At 41.0% G+C, this 12287-nt stretch overlaps 1 protein-coding gene across 3 annotated transcripts in view; it reads left to right on the top strand.

Moving 5' to 3' along the window:
* PLCG2 (phospholipase C gamma 2) overlaps positions 1–12287 on the top strand; it is a 488855-nt gene that overhangs the window by 330634 nt on the left and 145934 nt on the right. For all 3 annotated transcript variants that reach the window (XM_078669997.1, XM_078669998.1, XM_078669999.1), the window contains exon 21: positions 450–518. In XM_078669997.1, coding sequence (XP_078526123.1) covers positions 450–518 — 69 coding nt within the window. The remainder of the gene's footprint in view (positions 1–449; positions 519–12287) is intronic.

Here is a 12287-nt window from a genome sequence, read left to right on the forward strand (position 1 = left end):
TCCAGGATGTGTATAGGGCAAGTCGCATGGTAGGATAAAATTAGCATACACCTGTAAATTCACCACAACAAGGGTGGGGTGGGTGGTTCCACACACAAGAACACATGCAGGGACAGAGTTGGAAAGGAAGGAAAGGGCAGGACAAGTGCAATGACAGAAGTCACACTCAGGTCTGTAAAGCTTGGCCTGGACCAATTGTGAAGCAAGAAGAAAACGTGAAGCATGAACAGGGACTGTACAAAGTTGGAAGCAGTCCAGTACTGTTTAGCAGGTCTTCCTAAACTCCTCCAGCCTTATAGGCAGCCATTCCTCTGTGATGTTGATATGATGTGGCTACCAGGGAAGTTAGCAATGATAGAAAGACTGGCATAGAACAGCAGGGTCTGTAAAAGGATAAACCAATGATGTGCATGTGTGGTGCTATAAAAATCCTTTTCTTTATATTTCAGAAGAAAGATATCAATGCACTGTATGATGTTAAAATGTACGTTGATCCCACGGAAATAACCCCATCAATGGTAAGAACTGTTACTTCAGAACATACCATACACATGTCTCATGGAATCAGACTGCCCTGTTGCAATGAGAGTTAGAGACTGAGTGAAAAATATATGCTGGAATTCACTCACAGGTGGCTGTACAATTTAGCAGACATGATTTATCAGACTGACAGTACCTGATCTTAAAGCCTATTGAGGTAAATTTTACTCTATGTGTATAAGAGGCATGAGTTGATTGTATACATTTTTCAGTATATTAATATGTACCGAACACTTGTTCTACATTATGACATCCTTCCTCATGTTTGGGACTCAATCAATTTGGACAATACATTACTGTTGTATAGTTCTCTGGTAACCACCCCCCTCTCCATCATGGCTGCCACAAGTATATGAGTTCATAACGGATTGTACTAGTCATTGCCCGTCATTTATGTTTGAACAAGCAGCTATCTATCAACACTCCTTCCTGGCGCTTTCTAATGTGATCAAGACTGATTGGCAGTCGAAACGCGTTATGGGAACTAAGGATTAAACCTTATACTGCATCTGTGACCGGGTCCTGAGAGTGTGTTTTTCACTTCTGTGATCTCTTGCTGTATTGACTTGTACCGGTGCGCTCCGCTTGCTCATGCACCCCCTCCCAAAGGGTCCTGGGTTTCGGAAGGAGTATTTCTTGTGTGTGTGCGTGTGTGTGCATGTGCTTGTGTGCGTATATATATATATATATATATATATATATATATGTATACAAGCACTTTTTTGCACTTTAGTCACATGAGAATTGACATGATAAATTGCTGTGCTTAAGTGGAATTTCTGTGTTAAATTTGGAATGGAGGAGGAAAACATGAACAAACTACATGAACTAAACATAGGCCCATTCAGGGCCTAATAAACTAGAAGTGGAGTTATCAAACGTGGCATAACCAGACTATATATATATATATATATATATATATATATTTAAGATTAATGTAACAGGAGTTTATGATCTTGGTGAAATTAAATACTATTAGGTTATGATAACGTATGAATTTGCGCAGATGAATACTAAAACCAAAGCAAGATCAAGAAGAGAAATGTCAAACATTTAGCACCTTAAAATGGACACCACATTTACCCAGTATTGTGAAGGTATAATGAAATGTGTCCTTCTTTTATGTCAACCTCGAAACACGGTGTTCAACACGGGGTATTTCATTTGTTTTTGTTTTTTTATCCCCATTTTGCGATTGTATGTATAAGGAGTTTCGGGAGTCGTTGTTTCAACGTTCTATGCCGTCACTGCCCCATGTTTCTCGTGCTTGTTTGGGGAGTATCCCTTTAGGTGTTGTTTCCAAACAGGTTTCTCCTTTATCCTTTATCATTGTCAATAATTCTATTTCTAATGGGGGAAGGAGCTAGCCATCCTGGCTACTCAGCAGAAATAATTTCCGCCTGAATTATTGCCATCGCTTTAAGCATTGGATTTGGTTACCGGATCTATATAAAAGATGTTAGTTAACTGTTTGGAAGTACTGTTCCCATAATTCCCAAAAGTCTGACTTTTTGCTAGTTTTCCCTTTCCTATCAAGTTTATTCGTTTTTAATATGGAATTTAGCCAGTTTGCGTGTATAGGAGGTGTATAGGAGGTGCTGGTTTAACCCAGTTAATACAGATCTCTCTCCTTGCTAACAGTATTAACACAAACAGTAGCTTTTCCTGTTTTTTAGTAAACTTACTTGTATTCATATCGTTAGTGAAGTCAATCCCAAAGATAATGAGAGTTATACTTACGTATTTGAAGTCCCAACACCATAGTTATCGTCTTACCAACTTCATACCAAAAGGAGGTGAGTGAAGGGCATTTCTGGAACATATGGATGTCATTCGCCTTCTCCATTCCACATTTAGGACAGGATTTTATGTTTGTTCCTTTAAATTTCGATAGTTTTTTTGGGGTCCAGTATGCCCTATGAATTGTGAACAACTGGTTCCTTTTCAGAGTGGCTGGTTTTAAGGAGGACCAACATTTTTCTAAAGATTTTTGCCAGAGGGTCTGGAGGTCTTGTTCAGGCATATCTTTCCTCCATAATGTTTCGGGAACTGGACAATCTTCTTCTCCAGCCACTATGAGGGCCCAGTACCATTTAGATATTTCCTTTTTTATTGGTGAGGATTTTGTAATTTCCTTCTCCAAGTCTTCGTTACCCTTTTTTTTCCCTGAGAGATTTGGCCCAACTGGTCAACTGATAGTATTTGAATTTAGATACAGTTGAATTAGTGGTTGAGAGTATATGATCCCAGGTGATTATGGAGTTGTCTATTAGAAGTTGCCCCCAGCTTTCGATTGTAGCTGCTTTTAGTGGTAGGGACAGAGAATCTTTTAAACAGTCTGGTGTGCCGGGGGAATCCCATATCGGAGCCATATTGCTGTAATACGGTATATTTACTGTGTTTCTAATTTGATACCATATTTTTGCAGCATTGTATAAAATCGTTAGTTTTATTTTTTTAAAGAATTTTGGGTGACCAAATTTGAATAAAAAATGGTCTACTTTGCCTGTCATATTCTGTAGAAAGACTGGGTAGGATTGATACTTCCTTAACAGGGGTCTCATGTTCTTAAATTGAAATGCCCTATAATATTAAAATAGATCTGGACTGGCTATTCCTCCTTGCTCTTTCTTCCTCCTTAGTTTATTCCATGCAATTCTTGTACTTTTAGACGACCAAATGAAGCTGGCTCATTCACTCTGGATTTTCTTTAAAGCGTCTTTCTGGAATTCCAGGGGGATGGTGTTAAAAAGATATGTAAATTTGGGTATGATTGACATTTTTATGATGTTAGATCTTCCCAGAAAGGTTAAGGGTAGCCCATCCCACACTTTGAGTAGTCTCCTAGTTTCTGCAAGGACTCTGTTCAAGTTCAATGGGAGATTTTTTCTATTTAATTGACCAGGTTAATCCCCAGGTATTTTATTTTATTTCTAGTGTATGGGTATTGGGGGGCGTGTTCCAACTCATGGCCTCGGTTTTTGCTTGATTTGTTAAATAGCCTGATACGCTGCCGAACTTAAGTATCGTGTCCTCTATTGCATTGGTGGAGTTTTCAAAGTTATCTGTGAATATCATCAAATCATCCGCAAAGAGTGCCACTTTCTTTGACCAGTTTAGATGTTTAAAAAGAGATATTAAGGTATGGTTTCTCAGGGAACATGCGAGAGGCTCGATATAAAGGTTAAAGAGTAGGGGGGATAGTGGACACCCCTGTCTTGTCCCTCCTTGTATTTCAATGTTACTGGTGAGGGTTCCTATGATTAGTATTTTTGCTCTTAGTTTTTTATATATTTCCCTTATCGTGTAGCCAAAGCTTTCCCCTAGATTGTATTTTTTAATGGCTTAGTTTAAAAAGGCCCAGTTGACTCTGTCGAATGCTTTTGCTGCATCAAACGTAATTATGGTTAGAGGTATTTTTTCGCAGATGGCTATGTCAATTGGTGCAAATAATTTGTGTGTTATTTCGTGTATTTGTCTACCTTTTATAAATCCTTTCTGGTCAGGATTGATCAGCTTCGATATTACTGTGGATAACCTCTTTGCTATGACTTGCATGAAGATTTTGTACTCACAGTTTAACAGTGAAATGGGTCTGTAGGATTCACAGAGTTTCTTATTTTTTCCGGATTTTAAAATGATACTGATCGTCGCATCATTCCATGAGTCGGGAACTTTTTCCTGTTCCATGTATATTTTATTTATTAATTCTGTTAGGTGAGCTTCCACTGAATCCTTCGGAGCCAAATAAAATTTGTTTGGTAGTGCGTCAGGGCCAGCAGCTTTACCTCTTTTCAAATCTTTTATAGCAACACTTACTTCTTAAAGTTTAATTTCGCTATTTAGCTTTTTCTTCTCCTCCTCCGTTAGTGATGGGAGTGGAACAACATCTAGATATTTTCTAATTTGATCATCAGTTAAATTCATATCTTCTTTGTATGCATTATTACGGAGTCGTCAAAACTTGATATCATTCAGTTATTCTGAATACAAGATATTTTATTCCTTGTTTGGTCTGTTTTTGTTCTCCACACCAGCATTTTTCCGCAGCCTTCCCCATATTCGTGATTTGACATTTTGCTTGCTTCCCATTTTTTCTCACTATGTTCTCCAGGTAGTCGGTTAATTTCTCCTTACGCTCTCGGTCCTTTTTTTCTAGTGTTTTTTTCGGTTCTGTGGGGCTTCCTGCCGCAATTTGCTCTTTTATTAATTTAATGTCATTTTCCATAGTTCTGATTTCCTGTTTCTTGATTTTAGACTTGTAGGCTCCCAGATTTAGCAGTTTCCCCCTGATGACAGCCTTATAAGTGTCCCAGATAGTTTGCTTTGACGTACCGACTTGATTGTCCTCAAAGAAGTTTTCAGAAGCCTTTGTTAATTCATCAATACATTTCGGATCAGACAGTAAAGCCCGATCAACTGTCCACCTCTGTGGTGTATTGTTATTTGTAATATATAGGGATAATTGAACTGCCGAGTGATCAGACAGGTGGGCTGGTATGTGCTCAATACTTCTAACACTACCTAGTAGGCTCTTATTTAACAGAAAGAAATCAATTCTGGATCTATGACCCAATTTTTTGTTGTGGTATGTAAATGGCTGCCTGTTGTCTCCTTTTTGTTTCCACATGTCCATCAAATCTAAGTCTTTTTTATAGTTTCCTAGCCATTCCCTCATCTTAGGTAGGTTTACATGTTTACTAGGGGGGATCTGTCCGTTTTGGGATCAAGTAAGATGTTAAAGTCACCACCTAGTATTATGGGGCAGAGGTGGATAAAAGCTCCGAGTATAGTTTTTGAAGAGGGATCGGATCGTCCAGGTTTGGGCCATAGTAACCAACTATAGAGAACATATTATTGTCTAATCTTACTTTGACAACAACCCATCTTCCCTTGGTATCCACTGACGTATATTCGATCTTGGCTTTAAGTCATTTTTTAATGATGATTGCTACCCCTTTATTATTACAATCTTGTTTGGTACATACGCATACATCCACCCAGTTTAATTTTTTCACTATTTGATCCCACTCCGTGCTTAGTAGATGTGTCTCTTGCAATATGATTATTTCACTGTCGGCTTCCTTCAAATATTCAAGAATTCTACTCCTTCTATTGATCGTTCTAAGTCCGTTGACATTCCACGAGAGAACATTGATTTTTTTCAGTTTTGTCGTTGTCATTTGTTTGTGTATTCTAGGTTGGTTTGAGCTTTATGGTTTCCCAATAACTCCTTTATTTTAGTTAAAGAGGAAATTTTTTTCTTTTTTTTTGTCCCCTATTTTGCTCCCCACCCGTGGTCTAGTTTTACTTTGTGGTAGTGATTTTTTGTAGTTTTTAATTTCTCCCACCCTGAGGAAGCCTCCCTTCTTCTTTCTGGGCGGTATCTTCGCCCATTTTCGAGCTCCTATTTCACCTAAGATTAAAAATATCACTTTCCATTTTTCTTTCCTCTTTTTTTAGTTTTTTATTTCTCCGTTCGTAATTGGTCCTTGATCTGTTCAATGAAGGTTTCTACCTCTTTGGGGTCCCTTTTATTATGCATTTTGTTCCGCCACATAATCCGGAGGGCAGCGGGGAACTTCATTTGTACTGTGGCCCGAGGGATTTTAGTTCCTGCATGAACTGCCCCAGTTCCCACTGTCTGTCCTGTGTGGCTTTGGACATGTCAGAGCGGATGCTAAAAGACCAGTTATCATTTTTCAGTGTTCCATTTTTTAAGCCTTCACTTAAGATTTTTTCTTTTAGTGTATAAGTCTTAAAATTGATTAAGATTTTTCTTGGTGTCCTTCTTTCTTTGCTCTTTCCAAAGGGATCTCGGTGGACCTTTGAATATCCTCCATCAGGTTACTCTCTTTAGTCCAGGGGAAAAATTCTTCTAACAGGGAGATGATAAATTTCTTAATGTCCGTCCCTTCCAGATTTTCTGGGACGCTCAATATTCTTAAATTGTTTTTTCTCGCTTGGTTTTCTAGCGATTCTAGTTTTTCTTTGATAATTCTGTCACTGTCATTTAGCGAACTTACATCTTTATGGTTTATGTCCACTTTTTTGCTGAGAGTCTCTACTGTGGATTCAACCGCAGTGACTCTTTCTCCAAGTTCGTTAAGTTTTTGGTCTACATTTTCACACATTTCATGTATTTTATTCTGGTTAGTTTCTGACAATGTAAATCTCTCCCTCATTTCACCCATCATTTTATCCATGAATTTTTCCATGAGTTTTTCTGTCTGTTTAACAGTGAGGGAGTCATTCCCTGGGTTGATTAGTGCCGCTTCAGGAGGTTCTGTTGTGTGAGGGGTGATAGGATTCTATACTGACTCCAATCGAGGAGCTTCGTGTGGATATTCCCCCCTACTTGTGGTTTTACTTATGGCCCGTACTTTATCATTTGCATTTGCCACTTCCACTCCCTGATCCATTGGAGGAGTTAAGCTTACAGTTTTGCTCAGTGGAGGATTAGGAGGCCCGTTCTTATCTTGCTGGGCAGTGTAGCTGCCCCTGACTTGAACCAGCTGCTGAACTTTAAAAAAAGATCTTAAAGAGGGGGTTACTTTAACCTTCTGTTCTAATTGAGGTTTTTCTTGCTCTTTCGCCTTTGCTGCTCTGGTCTTTATATTCTGCGATAGGCTTTCGATATTAGGAGACCCTCTCTGTTTTCTTTTTGTGCACCTAGGGGCCACAGTCTGTTATATTGGCGGAAAGTTTTGTCTTGAAAATTGTCTATTTCTGAGGCAATAGGAAGATTACACTCTACCGCCACTCTCACTGAGGGATTGCTTGTCTTTACCCCCCTTCGCTTTTCTATTTTCTGGGGTATCTGGGGTATCTGCTCTGATTACTGTCTCTTTATTTGCCCTCTCACTTCCCCTCACCACCTCTCCACCATCCTCTGCAAGGTTAAATTGTTTGCACTCAATGATCAAATCCGAAGCAACAGCCCTCTCACCTCCTTTTCCCCCCCTGTACCTTAATCGTGGGCGAGTAGATTGTCCTCTTGATTTCCTGTTGGGGCTTAGGTTCTTGACAGCCCGATCCGGCTTTAGATATCAGCAGGACCCCCCTTTCTGGTCGTATTTGACAGTCAGTCTCCTCTAGGATAGTGAGTGGTTTTCGGCGCCTCGCTGGATCTGGTTCCTTCGCTGCTATTGCTTTTTTCAAGCCTGGGTCTCCAGACTTATTGCTATCAGGAGTGTTGGATAGGTTCCCGACAGCTCGGAAGCCTCTCCCCTTCACTACTTGAAAATCCGGCGAGTTAGTTATTAAATCAGTTTCCACCGTCTCTATGGTGCCATATCTGTTTCCAGGGCTGCTGCCACTGCCTAGATTCCCCCGGAACAAGAAGGGAATCCTCCCCAACGCCTTCCGATAGTTTCCGCTCGCGTCCAGCGCTGCCGCCCAGGTCCCGGCGTGCAGCGTCCCGGCGTGTGGCGTCTGGCTTGCTTCGGAGGTGCTCCAGTGAGAGCAAACTTGCATGCCGGATCCCCTGGAGTCACCAGCGAACACCAGAGTACACCAGGTAAAATCGCTATTGTGCGATTATCATTTTAGTAGATGAAAAAGTGTGGTTAGTTTTCAATTATGCATCGGTGAAAGTCGGAGCTTCCGATCGAACGTCTTAGTCGGCCGCCATCTTCCTCACGCTTCTCAATCTTTACTGCTGGTATTTCATTTGTTAATCACAAAGAAATGCTGACATTGATAAATGCCAGGGGGCGAAACGCGTTTGTCAGCCAAGGCGAGATGATGTATTTGTAATAAATATACTTTTTGAACGAGCCCGTAGTGCCCAGCATTTTTCCGAAAAATGATGTGTTCGTGAGTACGTCCTCGTGTGCTGGAAGCATCCGCTGCGCAGTGAGCGGTAGCTATGATGGAACCGAAAGATATATATATATATATATATATTTTTCTTTTGGGGGGGGGGGTTTCTAGTGGGATCACATGGAAAACTGACTCTCGACAGAACAGCACAACTTCAATCACTCACTAGTCTCTGTATCAAAATAGAATATAAAAAATAACAAATAATAATAAAAACATATGTTTTTGAATCCATCAGCTAGCCGGTTCCACTCTCTTAAATTCCGGAGTCGAAATGGAACTTACATAATTGGCCCATACAGGGCAAAAACAGAAACAAAAAACATAAAGAGTTGAGCCGGCCCATTTAGGGCAACACATGAGGACACACACTAACAACACAGAAGGGGATAAAGAAATAAAATCGTTTATTACTATGACAGCAATATGTGTAATGTAGCAACCATATCATTGAAATTACATCACGAAAATTCTTTCTACATATATATATATATATATTTCGAGCTCCGTGGTTCCAAGGAAACCAATAGAAACAGCACTCGCAGCAGGTTAAACTTAGTTTCAAGTTTATTGCGCAGATATTCTCCAAACAGACGCGTTTCAGCTCTTGCCTTCGTCAGTGTCAGCTGGCGACGACAAGGCGGAAGTGTGATAAAGCAAACCATTGAAACAAACAATGGACCAATCTCTTCAATGTATGAGCGCCATCTTTGAATGGTGAATTACTCAAATTAATCAAAGCAAAAACAATCAAGCAATGTTTAAACTGGTCAACATAAGACAAATATTGAGCAGACCGACTAGATCAGTTGGTTAAATATTTACATGCTATATACACGATATTTACATTATTAAGCCCTGAATGGGCTAATTCATCGTGTTTACTAATATAAACAATTCTCTGGAAGTCAACCAGTCCCGCATTGCCCTAAATCAATATATACTCTCGTTGGGAAAGGGCGTCCATAGGCTAATTCCATTCATATAACCCATGACCAATATTATTTTTATTTACAATTACGGCCTGGATGGCCCATTCGGTGTATTATAAATGACATACATTCATATCCATACACTCTAACATAAATAGACCTTGTATTCTAGATAAATTCTAGATTCAAACGCCCGACCACCAACAAAAAGTTCATAATAATTCTTAAAAACAAATTATTCTCAGGTAAAGACACATTTTCTTTCAGCCTACGTGTTATCAGTACTGTTTCTCAAAGGTGTGATAAAAGTTCCTCCCCTGCATTGAGACCTCCATGTGACTTGGTTTGGAGATCCACAATGTATCTTGACTCCAAGCGCCTACGCTTCATTTTCAGGTCCCCGCCCCTTATGTTTTGTGGGACACAGTCTAAGCTAAAGAAGCTAAGAAGGGTCCTGTCACTGTTATGATGTGAGGCAAAATGTCGGGCCATCGGATAGCTCTCATCTTTGTTTGCGATGGCCCTCTGGTGTTCTAGGACCCGTAGTTTTACCGCCTTAGTGGTGCTCCCCACGTACCGAAGTCCGCAGGGGCACGTTAGACAGTAAACCACAAATGTGGTTGAGCAAGTAATGAACTTGCCAATCATAATCTTAGTGTCTTTATGTGGCACATGATAGGATAATACTCTCTGACTGTTATTACATGCCTTGCATTTCCCACATGGGTATGACCCATGCATGGCCTGTAGATCCCCTTTAGGTTTTTCTCTCGTAAGGTGACTTGTAACCAACCTGTCTTTCAAAGATCTTATTTTTCTGAAGGTGATCATGGGGTGTTTTTGTAAATCCTTCCCTATTACGGTGTCAGATTTCAAAATTCCCCAATTTTTGGACATGATGGCTCGAACTTTATTCGCTGCCACGAATAGTTCGTTATCAGTCTGATAATGCCACTCCCACCTTTGGTTGTTGCCATCCTCTTGTCATTCAGCAGTGTTTTCCTATCAATGGCTTTCACCTTATGTTCAGCTTGTTGGAGTGTTTTTCCGGAGTAGCCGCGTGCTTTGAAGCGTGTTACACTTCTGCAAGCAGCCTCCGTGAAGTCTTTGTCCAGAGAACTGTTGCGCTTTATCCTCAACAGTTCCCCGTAGGGGATACTCTTAACCAGGGAGGCAGGGTGGCTGCTTTGCCCATGGAGGACAGAATTCCCTGCCGTCTCTTTTCTAAAGAGGGCAGTCTGGATTGTGCCAGAATCAACAAAGACCCTTAGGTCTAGGAAACTCACTTCAGTTTTACTCGTGTAGTATGTGAATTGCAGATTTAAATCGTTCTGATTGAGTATCTGTATATACTCTAAAGCTGAAGACTCTGACCCTCTCCAAATAAGGAAAAGGTCGTCAATATACCTTCTCCAGCATATTATCTTGTCAACCCAATCAGTTTTGTCATCCGCCCAGGCTACCTGCTTCTCCCACCAGCCCACGAATAAATTTGCGTAGCTGGGGGCGAAGCAGGTACCCATAGCAGTCCCCCTGACTTGTCTATATCATTGATTCTGAAAGACAAAGATGTTATTCATTAAGCAAAAGGACATAAATTCCAAAATCATTCTGCTATGTTCCAGGTGGCGTGCCGGACGTAAGTTCAAAAAAGTCTTAGTAGCTGCAATCCCGTCATGATGACTGATGCTCGTATAGAGATTGGAAATGTCCATTGTTATCATTACAAATTCATCCTCCCACTCCACATCCTGTATCTGTCTGAGGAAATCCTTAGTGTCCTTAGTGTATGAGCTCAGCTGAGCTACCCATGGGGCCAAGAAGAAGTCAATAAATTTCGACATGTTCTCGGTCAGTCCTCCAATGGATGACACAATCGGTCTCCCTGGTGGTTGTGTGGCATCTTTGTGTATTTTCGGGAGGTGATAAAAGCTTGGAAGTCTGGGCTGTTTGTTTTGTAGAAAAATATACTCCTCCCTTCCGAGTATGCCCTTTCCATACCATTTTTCAATGAGGGAATGATAACTACGGATGCTTTCCAAATATTCTTTCTCAGTTGCTGGCACATAATTGTTCTGGTCCTGTAGTTGACGTAGGGCTTCCTTACAATAGTTCTCACGACCCTGGACAACCACGTTTCCGCCTTTATCCGAAGGCTTGATTACTATTGAGTCATCTTGTTCAAGGTTAGATATGGCCTCTCTCTGCTGGAATGAGAGATTCCACTTAATTTTCCCCTTTTGGTCTTCTTCAAGTTTAGATAAGTTTTGTAAATCATGACTGACTGCTTCAGAGAAAATGTCCATTGCGTCAGTTGGTGTTTGGGGGAGAAAGCGAGAGGTCGGCTTAAAAGTACTGTGTTCACCTACTTGGGTTATGCCTATGGATGTACCTCTCTCAACCACATCAATTGGTGAAACAGTCTGGGAACCACTTTCTTCTAACAGGTCCTCCAGTACGGCCATACTCTCAAGATCGCTAATGCTCATCTCTGTTGGATCAGGTTGAGTTGTGCCGTCCACCCTCGGTGAAGTCACAGTATCTTTCAAAGCCTTTTGTTTAAAGTACTTCCAGAGTTTTAATTTCCGGACAAATAGGAACAGGTCTATACGGTTCTGCGCATATTCATAGCGGCCCGTTGGACAAAATGTCAGCCCTAGCTTCAGGACGCTTTCTTCATTCTCTGTAAGGGCTCGTTGTGTGAGATTGATTATATTCAAGTTCTCCTTTAGTTCCTCTTGGTCTTGGCCTGCCGGTTCCTCAACTTTCTGGTGCCTCGCCCTCTGTCTCCTCCCACCGCGCCTCGTGATGCGTCTCCGCTTACGACTGAGGATTGATCAGGGGGACGCTTTTTCCATCCCTCAGCCAGTTCTGGCGGATTAGATCGCATTCCTCGCGAAAAGAAGGTGGCTCGCATCTTGGTCCGATTCCTTGATCTGTGCCTGTTCTCTCTTCTTCAGACTGTTCCGCGCTTGTGGCTTCGGATTCAGA

Source organism: Lissotriton helveticus, chromosome 12, assembly GCF_964261635.1.
Source record: "Lissotriton helveticus chromosome 12, aLisHel1.1, whole genome shotgun sequence".
NCBI classification, from domain to species: domain Eukaryota; kingdom Metazoa; phylum Chordata; class Amphibia; order Caudata; family Salamandridae; genus Lissotriton; species Lissotriton helveticus.